The 24010-nt window shown below is 44.3% G+C and overlaps 1 protein-coding gene across 1 annotated transcript in view; it reads right to left on the reverse strand.

Annotated features, from left to right (window-relative positions):
- CAMK1D (calcium/calmodulin dependent protein kinase ID) overlaps positions 1 to 24010 on the reverse strand; it is a 1555766-nt gene that overhangs the window by 69405 nt on the left and 1462351 nt on the right. The window contains exons 9-10 of the mRNA XM_086919868.1: positions 9892 to 9979; positions 4007 to 4142 (exon numbers count right to left, since the gene is read on the reverse strand). Of these exons, the coding sequence (XP_086775994.1) occupies positions 4007 to 4142; positions 9892 to 9979 (224 nt within the window). The remainder of the gene's footprint in view (positions 1 to 4006; positions 4143 to 9891; positions 9980 to 24010) is intronic.

Consider the following 24010-nt stretch of genomic DNA (forward strand, 5'->3'; position numbering starts at 1 on the left):
AGTATCGTGCCTCTTGCATTGTGAATTTCTGTAATGTGCCTCTTGTATTGTGACTTATATATTGTGCCTTTTTTACTTCTAGCGCTGTTATTCTTTTGTATTGTGCTTCTTTGTGCCTATTGCCTTTTCCTCCGTCCCACTTTGCCGCCCTTTCCCACTGCTGCTGCCCCGCCCCCTTGCCCCCTGCCACTTCCCTCTCCCACCTCCCAGCTGCACTTCCCTACCCACTCCCCTATTTAATAGCAGCTGCTGTGAAGCCATGCAGCCGTGCCACTGGGGCGCCAAAGGCAAGCTGGTCTGCACCTGTGTGCGAACTGACCGTGACCAGCGCCAGGGACGCTGGCTCTCAGACCATCCACCGCTACAACTCAGCTGCCCTCCTCGCACTGAACCCCGGAAGAAAGAACAACTGCCAGCTGTCCACGCCAAACACCACCCATGGGCAGTTCTCCTGCAGTTGCTGCTGCCAGACCTTTACCACCCTCCGCACCCACATGGTCACAACCCCATCATCGGACATCAACTTTAACGAATCCCTGAAGTGCATCCTCCTCAACGTGCGCTCCCTGCACAAACACACCATAGAGATCTGGGACCTCCTCGACACCCTCACGCCAGACATTGCCTTCTTCACAGAAACTTGGACCAATGCCTCATCCGCCCCGAGATCGCCACCACCATCCCAGATGGATACAAAATCCAGAGGAAGGACCGGCCCAACCGCCCAGCAGGGGGACTCTCCATCGCACACAAGACCGCTCTCGACTCTCCACCTCCACCACAAGCGACCCTCCTCTAAAGAACACCTTCACTTCCAGATGCAGACCAGCCCCAGAACGACGCTGTGTGGCACCCTCGCATACAGGTCCCCAAGACCTCGTGTCTCATTCGCCAAGACCATCGCCAAACTCATCGCACCCCGCACCATGGCCTCCATGGACTACATGCTCATCGGAGACCTGAATTTCCACCTCGACAACCCCAGCGACCCCAACTCCACCACCCTCCTAGACAACCTCGCCAACATCGGACTGATACAACTCGTCACCGCTCCTGCCTACAAAGCAGGACACACCCTCGACCCTGTTTTCGCAGGTGGGAACAACATCCGCCTCAGCCACACCACAAAACCAAAATGGACAGACCATTACTGCGTACACTTCCTCGTCAACACACCTACACTGCCCAAACCTGCACACCATCTATGAAGAAACTGAAGCAAAGTCACTGAGGAGAAACTCAACTCCACCCTTAACTGCAATGCCCCCACCACCTCAACCAACGCAAACTTCATAGTCAAAAAGCTCCACAGATGGATCACCAACTGCGCAGATGAGCTTGTGCTCCTAAGGAACCCCGACAAACAGTGCCCCAGGAAGGCCGCCTGGTTCACTGCTAACCTTCAGGAATACAGACCTGTAGATGTCTTGAGAAGAACTGGAGAAACAACAAAACCTCAGAAGATCTCACCACCTTCAAGATTGCCATGCTGGAATACCACCAGCGCATCAGATCCTCCAAAAGGACCTTCAACCAGAACAATATCCTTGCCAACTCCAAGGAACTCTTCAGGGTCATGCAGGAATTCACCAAAACCCCCAGCAAATACACAGACACCACACCCTCGCAGGACCTCTGCAGCAAGCTTGGATCCTACTTCCATTTGAACATCAAGGGCCTCTATGACAACTTCAACAACCAGACACCTGACTCCGAAGCCACCCCCTCCTCTGGAACCCAGACACCACCGAAGACAACAAAAAAACATAATGGTTAAAAGATAAAACAGGGATCTTTTAACCATTGTGTTTTTTTGTTCCCACCGTGTTATCATTTTCTGCATATACTGTATTAGGATATATGGTTTATCCTTTTTTAATGTAAAAACCTTTTTTTTAAAGAAACCATTAAACTGTGTACTTTTTATGATTTCTGACTAATTTTTGCATCATCTCTCAGTATTGCTCTTATTTAGAATATTGTTCTAACTAGTAAGGCGCTGTATGAAAGTGTGTTTGACTGTTGATTACCGTTCCAAAGGGGACTATTTTGGATGACAGAACCTTCTCCTACACCTGGAACGAGCTGCTGAACGACATCAGATGCGCCCCCACCCTGCACGTCTTCAGGAAGACCCTCAAGACCTGGCTCTTCAACTGTCCGGAGCTGCTCCCCTAGCACCTTGAAACCCTCACCGGTGAGTAGCGTGCTTAAAATTCCGTGATTGATTGATTGAAGTAACCACTGGATCTGAATTCTTACTTTCTAATTCTTTGGCATGGTAACTCAAATACTACATTTTTGTTAACATATTATAGAATGAATTTTATACATTTGGTATTTTGGAACCTCTAGCCTGTACCTCACAGAAATTGATCTTTTATGCCTCTGCAGTGCTAAAAGGACACTTTACCACTTGATTACTTGGCTATTTGGGATAGTATACTGATTCTGCTACTGAATTAGTCAGTAGTGGCTGCTGTGAAAAAAATGTGCGGTGAGGCAGCGCAGGGAGCAGCATGGGGGAGAAAAATAACTAAGAAAATAAAAAAGCACTTACCTGCTGACTGCTTCCATGGTCCTCTTCTGCTCCTGTCGACTCCTAGCAGGCTCCCAGACTCCCTACACCAATCCATACACTACTGTCATGCCGGAAATATCCAACAAGAGAGCAACATCATTATTGGCCTGAGCGGCCTCAGTCAGGGCCTTGGAGCCTGTGTCTGTCTTCACCAGTCTGTGCAACGCGGCTCGGGTGGAGAGATCTACATGCGCATGTCGGTTTGGCTGTCCTAAGACGTCTGGGCCGCGCCCTGCCCTAGACTTGGCTCAGCAAGGAAAAATAAAATGATAATAACCTGTTTTGTTATCATTCTGTTTTTCCTTTTTTGACCGATGAGAGCAGTGGGACGACACTCTTCCACCTTAACGGCGATAGTTACCTTGCAAACTGTTCTATACTGTGCTGATTAGAGATCAATTAAAGTAACAACATTCTTCCCAAAACACACTTATAACAAGCATTGATATAGCTAATAGGGCAGGTATTGGCTCACATCCTCTTGCTTCTGGCTATTTATTTTACATTTTTGTAAAGTTTTATTACAAAAAATGCTGAATAAATAGCCACCAGAGTATGCACACGCACAGGCTGTCATCTTTGAATGATTTTGAAAAATAGTTTAGCAAAAACATTCAAAGATGTGTTGCCACAGATGTGTGCCTATGCACACGCAAGGGCTGTCATTTTAAAATAGATTTAAAGACTGGTTTAAAACATGGCCACTCCAGAATGTGATGCACTGCAAACAGCGGGGAGGGTTCAGTACCAATATCTGGGGAGCTGCTGTCCCCTCACAAACTTTAAGCTAGGTCAAAGAAAAAGTTTCTCTGAAAAGATCTACTTTCTCTATGGTTGACAACATTGTGATTGGGCAAAGAAGGGAAACAGATAAAGTGAGCTGACCCAGTGAGCTGACCCAATGTTTATGTTGCATGCTGTGCTGGGAGGAAGCTAAATGTGAAAGGAAGTTAAGCAGACTCGTGGATGAAGAAGGAGGGCTCAAAGTCCCTTTTAGTTAGTATTTCTAACATATGAAATATCATCAAAATTAAAAAGGATAGACCCAAGAAGCTTCAAGAGAACTCTATACCAGGAAAGCAGATGTGCAACACACTAAAGACCCCCAAAAACATACTGCATGTGCATGGTGCTCTTATTGTTACGTTTCCTTATTTCATGAGTGATTTATTTGTGGAACATAACTTTTCAATTTAGATCAAGTTAGATTGCAAAATCTGAAATCGGATTTACAGAAAATCTCATGCAGGTTCAATTTCTTCCTTTTTACAGGCCATATTTAATGGCCAATGTGCATTTGGTGATTTATTTGGGTGGAGACGGTTCTCCCGCTCATTTTAGGCTAGACTGACAGGTACTGACAGTTATTTTCTGAATAGTGATAAAACTTGTAAAATCCCATATGTATTGGCACCATATACTCACATTCCTTTCGAACAGATCCATCTGGGAGTGGATTGGCGGGAGTGGCACTGGAAACACTTGCGTTTGAATTGTCCTGACTGCTGCCAAGATGCAATCTTCTCATATGCCTGACTACCGCAGTAGCATTGAACGCTTGCTGGAAGGAAAACAGCATGGTACACTTTTAGGAATCTGACTGTTCTCATATAGCTAGATTTAACATGCACTCTCTATTAAAAGACAGTCTCTGACTGGTGTTGGAAATGGATCAATGCCACGTCATAGACACTACATTCACCTGTTTCTAAACTCACTAGTCAATGTCATCTACAACCTCTTTTATCTAAAAAAAAAGTACGTACACATTATGAGACCTTTTATAATGTGTACATTTGAGACCCACTTCTTCTACATTGAAAAAATGGACATGCCATTTCATTACATAGCTAATATACAGCTTAATAGAGATGGTCCCACCTATACAATCAGTCCTGTATCAACAATACTATTAATGCTGCTTGTAGTGCTACCACTCCAACTGTATCTATTGGTAATAATACAAACGCCCCAAAGATACTAACCATACTACCATTCGGAATGAAACTAGATGCAGGAGTGGTGCACCAATTGTTGCTACAAATACTAGAAAGAGTACTGGTCCGGCTACATTATCTCTTATTATTATTAATACTGCTCACGCAAATCCAGGTTCTATATCTAAACATACTGTGACAGGAACTACTACTCCTATGTTCGCTGAGGATGAGTCACAAACTGTTTTGTCTACAAGGTTGTGTTTTAGTCTTTGTTATATTTGCAAGGTGTATGGTCAAATTGAGGTATTGTGAGCCAGATTTAAAACGTTTCCTCATAAAGTATTTGTGAACTCTAGACCGAAATTCGGGCGAGATGTACGAAAATTCCATTTGCATAATGTGGTTGCAAACTGTGCACCAACTTTATGAAAGCAGACAAAGTTTGGGAACCAACCTAGGTACTATTTATTTCTGTTATTAACTTAAGTGCACAGCTACCCGAAAGTGTCCTGGCTCTAAACTGATACTATTAGTTTGATTCATAAAAGTTCCCATTCAGATTGGGTGGCCATCTGATCAGCCTCATTACTATTCATGAGGTATGTCCCAAATCTTGACTCACTCAGATTGGCAACTATAACAAGGATTGTTGCCTGCTGAAGACCTCATTTGCGTAGCTGGAAGGGAGGGAGAGGTGGTGTTCGTGGATCGGGGTGGGGTGGGGTGGGGGTTGACATTCCTTCTGGGGGCGGTGGAGGAGCAAGTCGGGTCTGTCGAATACCACCATGGGACCTCCCTGTCTGCGATCGCTTATGAAGTAATTTTAACATATCAATTGTTTGATACTGAAATTATGGCCTCAAAACATTGACATTTATAGCATTACGAATCACAATTTGGAAGAGGCACATTAAACCTGCCCTTCCAAATTTTGATTCGGTATGCATTTTATGTCCATTTTGCGATTTGGTTAGTACTAATAAAATTGCGAAAAAGGTTTAGTACATATCAAAAAGCTATTTAGTGATTGCAAACTATCGGCCAGATTCAAGCTTAATTGTGCTCGCAAAGGACCAGATTCTGAGAATCTGGCCCTTTGCGAGTGCAATTTTTGCATTTGGGATTCATCATCCCAAATGCAAAATTCACTAATAAAGAATTCGCACATTTGCGAGGAATTGCATTTAAGGAATCTCTATTTGAGATTCCTTAAATGCAATTCATGAACCATTTTAAAATTGCGAAATCGCAATTTTGGGCCGCTATTTACCTCGAGGTCAAACCTCGTGGTAAATAGCGAAAACTTAGAAAAATGCATTTAAATGCATTTTTCTAAGTTGCATGTTACACACACACATGTCCTTTGGACATGTGTGTGCACAACACCAATGTAGATTACATTTCAGGAGTGCTACAGGGTGTCCTTTGGACACCCCTGGCACCCTTGAAATCGCATCCTTATTTGCGATTAGCAAATTGCTAATCTCAAATAAGGAATAACTCCCCATTCATTCCTATAAGGAATGAATGGGGAGTTATTCCTTATTTGTGATTAGCAATTTGCTAATCACAAATAAGGAATGTGTAGGAATCGCAATTTATTTAGCGATTCCTACATGAATCCCGTTTTGCAAGTCCTTAATAGCGATTCCTTAATAATCGCTATTAAGGACTCGCAAAACGGGACTATGATGAATCTAGCTGGGAGCTCTGAAAATGCACACTAATCTGCCCTTTTTTTAGTTGGGAAACATTTTCCCCTGTGGGTGAAGCCTATTGCCTCACTTCCACCAAATGTTGGGGTGATCTGTTCCCCTTTAATCATGGAAAGGATTTTTTAGGTTGGTGAATGGTCAGATTGGTGTTTGGGAATTGTGGGCATTACCAAGCCACCCTTTCGAATGCTTCTTTCACACACCTTGAGTGGAAATTTTAGCTGAGGATTTATCTGCACTTGTGGTGAATAGATCTACAATTGTCAATCCATTTACCACTACTAGGAACCCTTTTGATATTTCTAGGAGGCATAAATAAAGGTATTTCTGCCCCCAGCCTTTTGTTCATGACCACTTCAATCAAGGAATTGTGACAATTGGGGCTGAAATGTCAGGAACATATTAATCACGCATGTGCAGCATTGTTATCTGACTGGCTCCTCATATTTTCATTCTTAACTTTAAAGCTGCCTACAATTTTTATTGAGGGCTTTGGGTCTATGGATCTGGAGGCAGCTGCTTATAAATGCAAATACCTCTCTAATCATGCACATATAATGAAAAACCATACCAAGGTAGCAATCACAGAAAAAAGAGGAGCAATATAAATAAGCATAGAAATGACTCCAACTTTAAAATAGTGCTTGGAGAAATAAGTTGTAAAATGCCAAGTTTTTCAGATGACGTTGTCAGTTTCCTATTCCACGAGCATTTTTCAAAAGGGCATGATTTAGAGTACAGGACGTTAGACGGGGCAGAGTTCTAGATTGCCTACAAAGTTACCAGTTTTGTGACCTTCGTGTCTAGATCACTAGCCTAACATCTGCTTTGGTCCACGAGATTCAAGATGAGGGTAATAGATGGTTACATACTCAGTACTTAATTTGTAAAGAATAATAAGTCCCAGGGCTGTTGTCAGGATTGGAGCTTGCACTACCCACTGTCCCTGCTAATGCTACACAACTACTAACCATCACACCCTACAACTGTGACAATTCAGACTATTTCAGGGCCCCAAAGCTACAAGAATGGCTTGCAAAGCAGGTATTGGTAATTTCTAATGTATATTGAATTAATAAACAACTGTTCTGTTCTTGTCCAATTTAGATAATCAGTGCCACCATGTGGCAGACTGTCATAAGTGCTGGTGTTGACAATTAAGTGCCAAGCACCGGAAGCCACGGCTCAAATTAAGCACAGTGATCACATGGATTTGGTCACGGATAGACTACAGATGTATTAATGGTCTGCTTAACATATCTGTCTGTAGCAGGTCAAATATTTTTTTTTCTTCAAATAGTCAGTCTGTTGAAAAACATATTATGGAATGATAAGAAATTCACAGTTTCTCTTAAAACTCAGTTTTCTAATGATTTTTGCACTTATTCTACTTGTTTACTTCTTTTACAGTAAAAAGTGGACTTAGAGTCAAACATTTGATTTGTGGATCTTGGTCAAGAAAGCCTTCTCGGATTAGGTCTAAATTGAATTACATTTATTGATCCACAGATTAACCAATATCATCTTGCATTTGTAAAATGAGGTTTCTGGGTAATGTTGTTCAATGTGCCTGAACCTTGGTACCATTTAATTCAGTGGAGTAGGGAGTTCTACGGTAGAATCCTATATACTCAGTGAGTAGTATACCGTTAGTGGGATGAAGTGGTAACTCACACTTGGGAAGTAAGTACATTTCTTTCATACTTCATGTAGGAGTAACATACGGGTAACCACTCTCCAAATCTCTGAAACAGTCTTAAGAATGTGTTGCATCCTTTGCTCCATAAACAAACTCCAGAACTTCATCAGTAAATTGCTTACCAGACAAGGGGCACAATAGCATCTCAAGTCAAGTCAGGGACATTTGTATAGCGCACAAATCACATCCGGAGAGTCTCATGGCGCTTGCAGATGGCTCTGACCAGAGGGGAAGGCAGCTAGTTAGCAAAAAGCCAGGTCTTTAGCTTCTTACGGAAACAGCTGTGTTCTGGGGTAATGCGGAGGTGAAGGGGCATTTTATGCCACGAAGCAGGAACTAGAAAAGAAAACGCGCTGCCACAGTTTCTGGAAGTTTGTATTCTTAGAGGTGTCAGGAGGAGTTCATTGCTGGATCTGAGCTTTCTTTAAGGCTGATACCATCTTAGATTTTTTGACCAGTATCTGGGGCCTCTTTCATACGTGTCTATGAGCCAGGCATAGAGTTTTAAAAAGGATTTGATTTTTCACCGGAAGCCAATGGAGGCTTCTTAGGCATGTGGCTGACAAAGTTGTTCAAGGGAGGTTAAGAACTAGCCGAGCTGCAGTGTCCTGAAGAAACTGGAGCCTGCTCAGATGATGTTCATTTATGGAGGCTAAGAGTGCGTTCCGGTAGTCCATTCTGTTTATGATTAGACCCTGAACTAGGGGTTTCCAGGTCTGAACGGGAATCCACTTGAAAATCTTCCTCAGGCAACGCATTAGTCTGAATCCGGTACCTATGATGCGGTTGATTTGATTTTCCATATTTCGAACTGATTTCTTAGGCACTGGACAGCTGTCTTAATTAGTTGGCCACCAGTCATGAGACTTTCCCGAAAAGCATAATTTCTGATTTGCTGCCATTTAACTTGAGGTGATTGGTATTCTTCCATTCCTCGACAAGAGTCAGGCAGTTTTTGAAACGTTGTTTGGTTTCATTCGGTTCAGGGCCCAGTGTGACTAAGATCTGGGTATCGCCAACATAGGACAGAACCTCAAAATTAATGGCTCTGATCACTTTGGCCAGTGGGGTCATATAGACATTAAAAAGCGTTGGGCTCAAGATCGAGCCTTATGGAACTCCCATCTTAACAGGTCTTTCGCCTGCTCTGTTTTTGTCAATCTGGACCGCTGTTTTGCAATCGGATAGGTAGCTGGAAAACCGTTTTAGGGCATTTTCTCTGACACCAATCTCCCACAGCCGTTGAATTAGGATGTGGTGGGATATGGTGTCAAAGGCCGCGGATAGATCGAGCAGGACGAGGATGGTTGACTGGCGTTTATCCAATGCCAGTCTGATATTATCAGCAACCTCGATCAGCGCGGTTTCTGTGCTGTGTAGTGCCCTAAAACCAGATTGCGAAGGGTCCAGGAGTTCATGATTTTCTAGCTGGCTCACAAGCTGTTTGTTGACAAAGGATTTAAGCATTTTTCCAAAATATGGAAGCACTTAGTGCTCGCCTGGCCAATTAGTCAAGTGGGGATGGCAAGAGCTGGAGCGCTAAGGCTGTCAATCTGCACCCTTGAATCAAAGACAAACCTAACATGCATCCCTTTGACGATTATTGATATGTTTTGCAACCCCATAGACGAACCACACTATTTTAGTTGTATATAATGTTGAAATGTGCGTTCATGTAACTGTTACTGTCCATTACAAAAATTTGAAAAATGATCAGTAGAGATTAATATTGCATGTTTTGTTACTAAATGGAAAGACTTCTAAAAGAGTGTGACTTTGTAATAAATCACCTGGGTCTCTGCACACCTATGAAACCGCCATTTTAAAAAAAAGAATTCAGACATACTGGAAAACCTTTATTTCTTCTGAGCGTCTTATAATTGTATTGCCTACTACACTGTTATGCATTTCATAATTCTACACATAACAGTGGGATACAAATGTCAATTAACGTACCCTCCATTTGCTTTTTGCGAAGTTCTTTCGGATTTGAGCACTGACTGACTCGTGAATATTTTTGCACAGAGCAGTATCACCAGCTATCCTGAAATAGAAAAGAAAAACAATTATAAGCAGATAATGTGAGAAATAAAGAAATAAACAGTTTCAATATTTTTAAGGAAAAAATTGAGCAAACAAAGTTTTCCTTTCATTTTTATTCATGTAAAAAAAAAAGAAGGTAACACAAAATGTGTACATGTCATCAGGACAAACGTTAAAGATCTAAACATTTACATAGGTAACTATTAATCATCAATAAGTGTGCCATCTATAATGTTTTAGTTTCTCATATCTCAATTATAATGAGGGTGGAGTTCATTTTTCGACGTGCCAAGAGGTTCACTATTTCATTCCATAATGTTAGTGCACTGGGTATGCCTGTTATGCTTTTAAATTAATCGATTTGGGGTTATGCCATGTGCATTTGGGCTATACCTCAGCGGAAATATGCTCCAAACACCAGGGTTCTGGTTATGAATACAAAAAGAATTCTGTTTTGAAAGAAATTCTCACTTTTACACAGATTCCAAATTGGGCAGTATTTTACCTTGAGCTAATTACACATGTATTATTTGCTCATGTAAAAATTGACTATTCTATGTTATTTGCCCACAAGTGTTCAGCAGAAATAAATACTTTTGTTGGCAAATAGCTCAGAATTCCTGTGTGGACACTGGAACTAGTTCCAGGGTATGTACATTGTAGCTTGTCTCCCCAGAAAACATTTCAGGATGCAGATTTCGGTATTTCAAATGATCCTCTCCAGGTATTACGTGTTGTGAATCTGTGGGTGAAGATCATGACATGACATTGCAATTTGCAACTTTCTATAGTCATCAGGGAAGCCACATTATTGATATTTTCAACAAATCCCTATGGCTCGATGACATATTAGGTTTATTCACATTTCACATGTCCCCGAATCAGGTTGAGATATATATATATATACACATATATATATATATATATATATATATATATATATATATATATATATATATATATATATATATATATATATATATATATATACATATATATATATATATATATATATATATATATATATTTATATATATATATATACTTACTTTCTACTTTTATTAGGACTACCAATGGGTACGTTTGTAAACATAAACCCTGAATAAGTGTGGCAGGGTATGCTCAGACGTGAGTCCCTTGCTCACTTTGCCACTGGATTCAAGCAAGCCGGGCTGAAGACGGCTGGAATGCCAGAAACCGGTCCTCGGAAGCTTGTTTCCGGTCCAGGGAGGACATGGCTTGGCAGTTCGGGCTGGACTGTTCCCATGAGGCACAGGGTCAGACTGATTTGCATATAGCCATGTCTGAACTGGGCTGGCAGAGTGGACTAAAGGACGGTGATGGATTAAACCAAGATCTTTCGACTGGGTGTGAGTGTTTGATTGATTCAGATGCTCCATCCATCACCACCCCCTTTTGTACCAATAACATATGGTGAGCATCCTTTTTGGATGACCGTGACAGAGGACAGGGTATAACCAACTCTGTCCCGGAACAAGAAGACATATGCTTGGAGCTGTGATTTTGATGTATTTTAAAATTGAGTGGAAAATTTGATATTACTGTAATTAACAGCTTTAGCATGCAGTGCGCATGGATTTTTGCCTTGCCCGTTTTGCTGGCTGTTGAAATCTGTGTACTTTACACCTGCTAACAAGTTGTAAAGTGCTTGTGCTCTCCTTTTCAACATGATGAAATTGGTACACATTTGATTGCCATATTTAAAATACATATAAGTATCCAGTATATGGTACAAAGTGTGCCCTGGCCCTGGAAGTCAAATAATACCAGTGAAGTACGGTAGCTATTGTGCCATCCATTACAGTGGTAGTGCAATCATGACTTCAGACCTGCCAGTGTCTCTTGACTGTAGCAGTGTAAACACTTACATTTACCCCAAACAACTCTTTTGATAAGTGAAATAATCCCTTTTAAATATAAATAAGTCACCCCATGTAGGCCTTGTCTCCCACAAGACAGGGTGCATAGTATTTAAAAACAGAACATGTAGAAATGTAATGTTAGTAACGTCCTTACAGTGACTAGCATCCAAAAGCTTTTTTACCCAGGTGGGGGGTCTAATTGTCATATGTAGAAAACCAGAGTACATATTAAACATCCAGTACAGTGTTTCAGAAATGAGACTAGTTAGTAAAAGTAATAAATAACTATGTTTAATACTTATTAAAATTTAATTCATTTATGAAGTTGTCGTTTTTAATAAATATTAAGGAAAAGTAACTTTTAGAAGATTACTTTTTCCCAGTCTGAAGTACATGCTGGCTAAATTTGCATTTCACTCCAACTTACAAACTTCTGACCATCCACTAGGAGTTGGACAATTGACCATCTGCCCTTAGCATTGGATACAGCCCTTAGTTCTTTATACCACATACTCTTAGCCCCTAATATACCTACCCATCGAATAGAGGCAGCCTGTGACGTGGTCATCAGAAAATTGTAACCCAATTGTTTATATAGATCTCTATCTTTACAGGCCAAGTGTGTCTCAGTTAACTTAATTATTTCTTTGCGGGTTATACATCTTAATCGCCTCTCGTACCAATTTTCACTCATTAAGAGAGTTGAGGCCGGACGTATTGTAGCACATTAATTTTAGCCTAATCATTATTGCACTGGTCCTGTTTTTTCTCCATTCCACCATGCCCTAAAACCCATACACGCTTTATGAAAATGTCTCTGATTAAATTGACTAGTTTATCCCCTTCAACTACCCCATCTGCCAAATGCAAGTATTCTCATGTGTGCTCTTTGAAAATGGATACCTCTCCTACTCCGAACCGACCCCTCCCTGACACAATCTGGCTAGGGAACCCCCCCCAACTTGGGCTGTGGATGTATGACACAGCCCCCAGAGAGAGCCACCCTCCTCACTCCCTGAAAGCTCGCCTATCACCAATTGAACCTTATTTGAAAGAAATAAAGAAAAAGTATGAGAAGAGGAAAAAAGAAAGATCTCAGCTCAAGCCCAAACAACTACCAACTCCCCCTTTGAGCTTTGCCAGTTCCTGCAGGAAAACGTTTTCCCCCGCGCATTCAAAGAGTCAATCAGTTGATGTAGCTTCCATATCCTGTACATTGTAGGTTTGCTGAGATCAGAGCGGACAAAAATTGACACGCCATCTACTGCCACCGGTAGAGCAAGACGAGATTTCATAAATATCGCCTGTCTCAGTAGAAAGTTGCCTATGTTGATTAGTATTGGATGCAGACGTGCAGGGCAACAGTTAGAAAGTAGCCTGTTAATGTCTCTATTTATAGTTGGCTTATGTGACTGTTGCACCAGTGAGTCAATGTCCCATTTCATAAGATTATTAAAGGTCTTTCCAAGCAACCGCACAATATAGTGTCTAGGGTCATCCCCCCTTCCCTTCTGGAATGTCGAACACTCGCAGGTTGTTCCTCTTTTGATGATTATCAAGATCTTTGAATTTTAGCTGTACCATGGCCAGCTGATGATCACAATGCACAATGGATTTGACAGTTGCTGATCCAAATTCCTCCACATCTTGATACACTGCTGTAGACAAAACCGTTACCTTACTGATGACCACAGCTTGACAGCTGAATTGCCACATTGTCTGACCTCACTTGTCCATAGTGCTGCTTGCACCTCTACTCGCTGGGCCTGCAGGAACTGTAAGATTTCCCTAAGAGATGGTTCCTGAGTTCCCAGAAGCAGAGAAATCAGAAGAATGGCTACCAAGAGGGTGGAGGCGTATGACCTTGGGGGGACTAATGTTAAATCCAGGCCTATCCACTAGTGCTGGCTCTGCATCTTGGGACCTTTCTCCTTTGGCTGACAGCTGAGCCTCTATACTTAGAGTACATAAGCATGACACAATTGATTTTACGTCACCTTTCGACATCACCCATTCTTTAGCAGGCTGCCTTTGAAACCTCTACTAACAGCACAGTTCTTCACCGGGGCAGCTTTGTGATAACCGTCCTGCATTCCTTTTGATGTTCCATTCTGTTTTTAAAGGTTACCCCTGCTGGTTGAAGACCATCGCCTCATTGGCAGCACCTTGTCTGCCTCCTCCCCCAGGCTTGATCTGTCACTTCTCCTTTCTCCTCCACTAGAGAGAAGTCTGCGCTAGTTAGCATAGATGGTGCTGCTGCCATAGAAAGGGGGATGTCGCTCATTGCGTTATTGTTAAATGATTGTGGCACTGCAGTTGAGCAGATAATTTAGACCTCTACTGCCTCAGAATGCTCCCCCCAGTGGCGCGACTAATGTCTCGGGAGTAGTCACAGTCAGATGCTGTCCTGTCTTTTCCATCTTATCCAATGGAGCTGGGTTTGAAATTTCTGCAGTTTCACAGGACTTCAAAGGAGTAACCTGCACTTCAAACTCCTGTATCTCACAGTCACACGGCTCTGACTGTAGGGTGCTGTTACAATGTTGCACCACTAAAGCAACTGGCCTCCCTGCTGCAACTATGTTGCTCTCATGTGCTGTGCTATACTTGTTTCCGCTGGTGATGCAATTCTCCCAGAGGGAGCTGCTGTCATTAGCACGTCTTACCAAGGAAGTCTCCTCATCAGCAGCTAGCCACCATGCCACCTCCATTAGCTTCAAAATCAGCTGCCCCACTTGGGAAGTGGTGTCAGCCTCCAGCCTGCTAACTTCAACCCAGTCCTAGCTGGCCCACAGGCCCTGCGCCCCCCAAGTAGCATGATATAACGCGCCAGCACAATGCTCTCGCCGAAACTGATTCCATAGCCGGAAAATACCGCTTCAATGGCTCCAAGTCTGGATTGGCCATAGCGGGCACCGGGCATTTTCCTGGTGGGTTGCTAGGGCGGGACGGTTTTTGGCCCCTGGGGGCTGTTTTTTTTTACTGTGCCGGCAAAATCGGCCCCCTGTAACAAAATTGACTGAAACCAGCCCTAGCAAACAGCTCAGCCGCACACCCCGTCCACCAACATCCCCCCAACCTGGTCCCAGCCGAGCAGTTTGCCTGGGGCGATTTAATTTCCCAGTCCGGCCCGACGGCTCTGTAAACGGAATTGTCACATAAGAAGTTGTTGTCAGCAGCCCCTTCTTATCGAAGTTGGATGTCGAACAGCAGTTGAGCAGACCTACTTCCACACCACAAGACCCCTGATGTTCGGGAAGGTGGGAGGGAGGAATAAGTCCCTTGTTGCAGGATCAGCCCGCCATCTTCCTCCACCATATTTGCTCACTCTTACCTCTCAGGCAGCTAATAAAAGATCCACCCACCGAGGAGAGAAAATATCTACAGGTTTAGAGTGCTCACACATCCTATGCCTCAGTATCTTCATGGATTAGAAATATTAATTTTAACTGTTTTTCTCAAATAGCATATAGAATTGCTGTTTTATTCTAATGATCATTAATATGTTCTCTACCTCTATCAGGTTGTTCAAATCTGTTTTTATTGTGAACACAGCGATAAGCCTAGAACCCCGTGTCGGGGCCGGCCGCGCACAGAAGAACTTGAAGGCGTGAGTAACCAGGGGAAGGTTGGAGTATTACCTCTATCAGGTTGTCTGAACGTTAATATAATACATGGGATTTTGTAATACCTGTATAAACCCGGTCTCTAATTTATTTATAATCAGTGACTTGTGACGCACCCAGTCACCGATTATAAGGAAAAGACTTCAGAGCTCAACTATTATAAGTTATTACAGTTGATGTCTGATGTCGCAATATCTCGGAGTTCCATAACCTTATAAAGGAATTCTGTAGTCTCTGTATAAAACTCTAGTCTCTAATTTCTCTATAATCGGTGACTTGTAATGCAACCAGTTGCCAATTATAATGAAAAGATGTCACAACATAACTATTATAAGTTATTATAGTTGAGTTCTCATGTCACAATGCCTCGGAGTTCCATAACCTTATAAAAAAACTCAGCCTTTAGCCTACTTCAAGATATGGAACTCTTTAGTGACTTACAATTTCGTTGTAATGTACTGCACCGGGGACTATTTCACTATACTCCAACATATTCTTACACATAGAAAGAATCTATGAACCAGTGTTCTTTTGCTATGTTAGTTTGCCTGTTAATACAATTTTAGATCAGTCTTTTGAACCAATAAATACAAAGTAGAAATAACTCAACCCTGTTAGAAATGGGATTTCTGGTTGGCTAGGGCATGCGCCTAAGCCAGGCAGAAACCACCACTCTAGTCAGGGCAGGGGAGTTACATGCTGAAGATAACCCCTGCTCACCCCCTTGGTAGCTTGGCACAAGCAGTCAGGCTTATCCCGGAGGCAATGTGGAAAGCGTTTGCGCAACACACACACACACACACAGCAGCAACACACTAGGCACACCACAAAAGAAACTCCACACAAGGTTATATAAAATAGCCTTTGTAATATCATGAACACATTAGAATCATAATCACACTATGTACACTGTGCCAACTGGCACTAGGTAATATTTTACAGGGGATTATATAAATGACAGGGCCAATTGGGCCACTGTCAGAATCATTAGAACGCACAATAACACAACCAATAACTACTGATGAAATAATTAACTCAGCATTATCACTGGCATAAACAGATATGTAGTCTCATTAGGCCTAAACATCATAGCATGACATTTGCATTAGGCATTACATTAGGCATAAACACATTATGCATAAATCACATTTAGGAGTGAACTGTAGTAACAGCCCCCAGGTGCATACATCACCTTCAGTCCTGTGGAATTTACCACAGGACTGCAGCACCCAGGAGATTCACGACTTGTTGAAAGATTACCAACAGAAGTACTGTTACGTGGACAGAAACAAAGGGACAGCTTTTGTTACTTTGTTGGATGGGGATCAAGCACAGAATGCGAATCAGACAGCCAAAAAGACATTATGCGCAATCTCTTAGCCTTGTGCCCTATCCGGACACAAACATTACCCCAGACCAACAGGCCTTCCTCTGGGGCTCAAAATACCCTCTGTCCAGAATGTCTGGATGTAAACTGTGGGCCTTTCAAGTAGCCCTGTGGCGGCAAAAGCAGCAGAGCTAAGGTGTACAGTGTGCTGGGGCGTGGGGTGCATCTCACGCCCTTTATTCTTACCAAAAGTAAATGGCCCCCACAGCTGCCCGCTCTCTCGCGGTGCAGCTGTGTGAATTAGGCCTGGCACCAGAGTGCCTGGGAAGCCCCACTTTGGGACTCTCAACACAAAATTGCCCAACGTGGCAGCTGCCCCCGTTCTCACTGTGCAGCTGTGTCCCCAGCTCGGCACCCCTGCGCCTTGGAAACCCAATCCGGTGCTTTAATCAATCAATCAATCAATCATATCATTTGTAAAGCGCACTACTCACCCGTGAGGGTCTCAAGGCGCTGGGGTGGGGAATGCTGCTACTGCTCGAAAAGCCAGATCTTGAGGAGTTTTCTGAAGGTCAGCAGGTCTTGGGTCTGCCGTAGGTGGATGGGGAGGGTGTTCCAGGTCTTTGCGGCGAGGTGGGAGAACGATCTGCCACCTGAGGTCGCTCTTCGGAAGCGGAGGACTATAGCGAGGGCGAGGTCGGCGGAGCGGAGTTATCGATGGGGGTGTAGAAGCTGAGTCGTCTGTTGAGGTACGTTGGTCCAGTGTTGTGGAGTGCCTTGTTTGAGTGGTTGAGGAGCTTGAAGGTTATCCTCTTGACCGGGAGCCAGTGCAGGTCTCTCAGGTGGGGTGTGATGTGGCTGCGGCGAGGGATGTCGAGGATCAGGCGTGCAGAGGCATTCTGGATGCGTTCAATAGAACGTGCCCTCAAAGAGAAATGAGCAGGGGCACTCCTCGGGCCTCCATGGAGCGCCAATAGCGCTCCCCTCTGCCCCACTCACCGGGAATCCTCTTTATTCAGTCTCTTCCTACATCTCAGGAGAAAGGCACCGACAATGTGCCTTGGTAGGCCCCACTTACGGAGCGAAGTCTCCGTTATCTGGGGCTCTTACCAGCACCCAGCAGGTCTCTGCCATGGAGCCTGCGAGGTTCTGGTTTCCTCTCCCTGGGGCTGGTGAGCCCGTGGGGCTCCTCTTCCTTCTGCCGGAACATGGGAGCTTCCTCTCTGGGCCTCAAGCTCCGCCCAACATCAGGCAGCCTTGCCTGATTTCCGGATCTCGCCGATCCAGGCGCCCGACCTCAATTTTCCTGGGGACCCATAATGCAGGGTAGGCTACCGCTCGAGCACGGAAGGCGCAGCATGCGGGGTGGGCTCCCGCTCCTTAAGGTACACGCAATTGCGGGGAGGGCTCCTGCTTCTCCAGTAGTGCGGGGTTGGCTCCAGCCAGACAAAGTAAGGCACCAGCATGCGGGATGGGCTCCCGCTGGACAAAGTAAGGCACCAGCATGCGGGGTGGGCTCCCTCTGGACAAAGTGAGACACCAGCATGTGGGGTGGGCTCTTGCTTCTCCAGCTGCATGGGGGAATCCCTACACCAGGATTCCATTTAGATCCTTTGCAGCCCAGTGCTGTAGAGCACAGCACGCTCTGGGAATTAAAGATATAGGGTTCACGTGGCACAAAACCCCCAAAAGGTCCGGACCAAAGCTGGGCCTAGGCAGGCCAGCACACAGGGCCCTGCAGCAGGGAGGCAGTCCCTCGTGGCAGTTCCTCCTGGGGCACAGCAGCAGCAAGTCACGAGGAAACACAAAAACATGGGGTCACAGCCCCAGTACTTATACACCATTTCTCCTTTGTTCTGCCCTTCGCACAGGGCTTTGGGAACCAGCCTGAACTGTTTTTTCGGAGCACTACTAAAAGTGGCATTTCTTAAAAATAAATTATCACTATTACAACCATACCAAACTTGACCACGCTGCTCCTCTCATATTAAGGAATTACACTGAAACACTTATCAGGGAATCCCCAATGCATTCCTAAGAGAAGGCAGCCTCACAGCAGTGAGAAACCAAATGACTTTTTGTCACTACCAGGACATGTCACGTACTTAAGGTACATGTCATACCTTCTACCTACAATGCACCCTGCCCATAGGGCTAGCTAGAGCCTACCGTAGGGGTGACTGACATGCAGTAGAAGGGGTCACAGACATGACATACACTTTAGGTGCCACGTCACAGCCAGAATAACACTGCGCGCACAGACCCTGCAATGGCAGAGGCCTGAGATAGGTTTGCAAGGCTACTTTGGTGGGTGGCGCAATCAGCGCTGCAAGCCCACTAGTAGCATTTAATTTACCAGCCCCGGGTATCTGAGATACAACTTTACAAGTGACTGACAGGAAATTAAATATGCCAAACAGGTGTAGACCGATCTTACCATGTTTACCACCGGGAGCAGACACACTTTACACTGGACAGCACTGCTAAAGTGCCCAGAGTCCTAGAACCACCAACACCATGTCATAATAAAGGCTTGGAGGAAGGCAAAAAGTTCAGGGATGACCCTGCAAAAAGGGCCAAGTCCAACAAACCCCCTTTAGCTATTATCTTTCTTGAGAACCATTAGTTATTTGGATTATCACTAAAGTTGAGTGAAGGAATTTTGCCTGTTCACACGAGGATGGAAAGTGATAGGTAATTGGCTTTGCAAATGCTTCTTCCTAATATGTAAGATATTAACAAGCAGGGGCAGCTCCTCCGCTATGGCGGAGGAGTGTCGCCCCCCCAGAAAACAGCAGGAAAGGAAAATTAAAACAACACTCATTTTATTTCTCCTTTCCTGCCAAGTCTTGGGGTGGGGCCTGGGGGTGACAGCACTGAGGTGAGTGGTAGTGCACTCCCTTCACTGCACACAATGGTTTGGCGGTTGGTCTCAGGCCGGCCAAACCGTCATGTGCAGTGGAGCTCTCACCAACCCTAGCTGCATTGCGGGGGTTGGAGAGAGCAGGCACAGACGTCCAGACTCAGGCCAATCCTGAAGCTGCTCTAAGGCCGGGAGCCTGTGCCAGAAGAAGATTAGCAGGAGGATCTTGACAAGCAACGCGGCCAGCTGAAGGTAAGTTTATAAAAATAAAATGTTATTTACCTCCTCTTTTTTCGACCCATATGCCACTTCTCAGTCGTCCCCCACTCTCCCCGACACTGGTAGTAAACATCGGCCGCTACTGTTATTAAGGTACTTATTTTAGAATATGGGAATGCTCTAGGCGATTATAGAGCGCGTAATGGCGAAAATAGGTAAATAGCTAATAGTATACGGATCACCACAGAGTTGGGTGGTAGTGGAACATTAAAAAACTATAATGCAATATTAGATTTTTTGTTTTTATTTGCTAAGGACACATCTTTAATCATCATGGGGATTTATTCCAAATAAGCAGAAAGGGCACATAAAATGCCCCTTTGTCATAAAATAGAATCTATTAAGTATAAGTGGGAAAAACAAAACCGTAACTATGCCTGGTCTTCTATTTCTATTTAAAACATTTATAGAGCGCGACAGCTGCCCCAGCCAAGGGGCGACCCGGCGCTAACGGCAAAAAGGCAGCAACACCACAGACAGTGGCCTACACAGCAGGAAAAAGAAAAGTTTTAATGGCTTTCGTAAAATCAGTGAAATTGTTGAGGCCGCTCATATGAGGGGGCAGAGAGTTCCAAAGAATCACCCTTCTGTACCGAAAGGAACGACCTCCGGCCTGAGTTTTCCTAACTCGAGGGACCATCAGAAAATGTTGGCCCATGAAGCGGAGCTGACAGGAAGGAACATAGAAAGACAGCAGATCCGTCAAAATGCTGGGGGATCCGAGCTTCAGAATTTTAAAGGCTAAATAAAGAGCCTTAAACTCGAATCGTTGGGCCACGGGTAACCAGTGAAGGCAGCGATTAGAGCTGGTCACCGAACAGGCTGCGCAAGCCCACAAGAGCTCTAACTGCGGCGTTCTGTATCTCTGTAGCCTATGTATTTCTGCCTTGTTTGCCCCTAATTACAGGGAGTTCACATAATCAAGCCTAGATATAATTAATGCCTGAATAATGATCTTTCTGGTCGGGCATCAAAGAAACCTAGAATGGGTCTAAGCCCACGTAACAGGCCAAAACAGGTACCTGCTACCTTCTTCGTTTGTGCCTGGAAGCTGAGCGAGGAGTCTATTCAAACCCCCAAGTTCTTTAACACCTGTTTAGGGGGAATGGGGCACGTAAATTCCTGGGCCACCAATGGTCGTTCCACAACCCATGGTCCCTTCCCACAGGCAACACCTCCGACTTGATGGCGTTCAGCTGGAGGCAGTTAGCTGTCATTCAGCTGCCAACTGCTGCAAAGTCACCTTAAAACTTAGTGGCGTTGTCCTTCGAGTTGCTCAATAGTGCCACCACAAGCTGCGTGGCATCGGCGTAGGAGACCACCTTCAGTCCTCTGCTCTTTGCAAATACAGCCAAAGGTTGTATGTACAGATTAAAGAGCAGAGGGCTCAGAGAGGAACCCAGTGGTACTCCATGCTTAATGGGAAAGGTAGATGAAGAAAACGGGGGGCAATCACCTGATAGGTCTTATCAGAGAGAAATGATGCTAGCCACTTCAAATTAAAAGGCCACCGATGCCCGCCACTTCCAAACGGCGCAACAGGATAGCATGGGACAAAGTGTCGAACGCGACACTGAGATTCAGAAGGATCAATGCCGATGCTCTACTACCGCCAGAAGCGCTGACTCTGGGCCATGGCCAGGACAAAAACCGTTTTGCGACAGATCGAGTATGTTATTGCTGGTCAAGTGCTCTGAAAGAATAAAATTAATGTAAGCTTCCACGATTTTTGCAGTCCATGAGAGCAGTGAGTTTGGCCTAACATTCTCCGTTTTTTTAGCATCCAGAGAAGGTTTTTTAAGCAGTGGCAGTACTCTGGCTTGTTTCCATGCTATAGGTACAACCGCCGAGCTGAGCGAATTGTTGATCACTTGACCAAGAAGAGGAGAGTTGGTAGGTAGAATTTTCCTAAATTGGTCAGGTTTCAAAGGATCAGCCGGTGATCCTGATTTAATGTTTGCACAGAGAGCAAGTAGCTGGTCCTGTTCGGTCTGAGGGAAAACCTCTAAGGTGTTCAACAAGCCACTACTAGCTCCTTCAGAGTGGTCCAAGTCGGTCATGGAAAAGTCTTTATAGATGTCTTCTATCTTTTTTGAGAAGAACAAGGCAAGCTCCTCACATTGCTGACTCGAGGTAATCAGTGGGCCCACCATCCCCTTCTGATTTTGTAGGTCTGGCACAATGGAGAAGATACTCTTTGCGGGATTAGTGCTGTTACTAATTTCTCTGGCATAGAAAGCCGCGCGTTCAGTATGAATTGCTTTGTGATAGGTCTTTATTGCATCCCGGTAGTGGGCTTTAGCTAAAGGATCAAAGTCTTTCCTCCAAGACCTTTCACATTTTTTGTAAATTTTTCACAACAACACTAGCTTCTCATTATACCATGGATTTGATTTTGACATATGATTGGGGGACCTCTTAGCTGGAATCAGCTTATCCAACGGCTGATTGATCCAATCTGAAAAGGCTGAATAGGCCTTGTCAGAATCCGTCGGCAACACCGGAGCGGAGCTCGAAAGAAGGTCCTTAAATTGATCCCAGTTTAGCTTATGCCAAGGGCATTTAAAGGAGTAGGAGTTGTCTAATTTACGCTCAGGAGCAATGCCCTGAATAGGCAAAGGGACCAAAAAGTGGTCCGAACAGGCCATAGGTGCCGGCGTTTGGACCGTAAGGTACGGGATGTTGGTAAAAACCGGATCCAGCAGGTTACCAGCCAAATGAGTAGGCCCAGAAACCCGCTGGTACAACTGACAGGCTGCTAAATCCGCTATCAAGTTCACCACATCCACGTCTGAGTGGTTATCAAAATGAAGATTCAAATCTCCCAGAATCGTGAAATTAGAGGAATTGGCCGCCAAGGTACAGACAGTATCAATGAATGCTTCCCTAAAAGCTTTAGATGGGCCTGGAGGATGATATATCAGTAGTCCACTCATAGTTTAATTGGGATTAAAGGTGATTTTAAAACCGGCAAATTCACAGCCCAACATGGGCTATTTAATAAAAGCGCAGGGGTAGCTAGTTTTCACAATGGCCTCAATACCTCCGCCTCTTCTATCTCTATTAAGGGTATGAATGACATAACCATCCGGGAGTGCCAGCCCTGGGATTGCTACCAAGTCTACAGAGAGCCAGTTCTCGGTTAAGAACAGGGTATCCGGCGTTTCAGTTTCAAGAAAGTCATATAGATCAGCACAGTGTTTAACCAACGAACGGCAGTTCAAGTGAAGGATTGTCAGACTTATTCCTGGGTGAGGAGGACAGTCCGGCACAACTGCTGGGGTGGTAGATGTAAACCCACACTGTTTAAAGCTGAAGGGACCCTCTAATGCCTCCAACCCATGGACTAGACATCTCCTAGACAATGTTCTAAATGTTAGCAGCTCCTTCTGGGTATAGCTAAGTTGATATTTCCCAAAATTGGCAGCATGTCTGGCGTCTGGCGCTGGCCTTGCGCGGACGGGCGCAGACGGGCTTGCCTTTGGCGTTCCTTCGGTGCGCGTCCGCCATGCAGTCGGTCAAGCATGCTGTTTAAACATGCCCCGGTAACGGAAATGTGTAGAGGAGGGTGGAGCCACGTCCCTCCACACAAACAGCACGCGCTGCGGTGGCCCGGGGACTGGCGAAATTGGTGCAGAGAGCAGCACTCCAAGTAAAAAGGTGAGAAGGTTAAAACAAATGCACAAATAACAATGTATTTTTTAAAATATCAGCTCAAAAGCGATATAGCGCCGACTGACAATGCGCTGCTGCCTAATGATTTTGATATGTGACTCACTCTTAACTCAGGTCAGACTTTCCATACAGTGGCGTGATATGGTAAACAGATAATCTGAACTCTGTGCAATATAGCGATTTTTTTTAATGTATGCTCTTAACAGAAGTGAATATAAATATTTTGGTGGGAGATTTAGGGACATTAGGAAACACTTTAAGATAGCCGGTAATATTCAGTTGCTTTGGGTAATGGAAAAGTAAAGCAATTTCGCAGAGTATCTTTACCATCCAGAGTTGCCATTTGACTAATGCTGTTATCTGCATATGAACCATCTGT

This window comes from Lissotriton vulgaris, chromosome 1_1 (assembly GCF_964263255.1).
Source record: "Lissotriton vulgaris chromosome 1_1, aLisVul1.2, whole genome shotgun sequence".
NCBI classification, from domain to species: Eukaryota; Metazoa; Chordata; class Amphibia; order Caudata; family Salamandridae; genus Lissotriton; species Lissotriton vulgaris.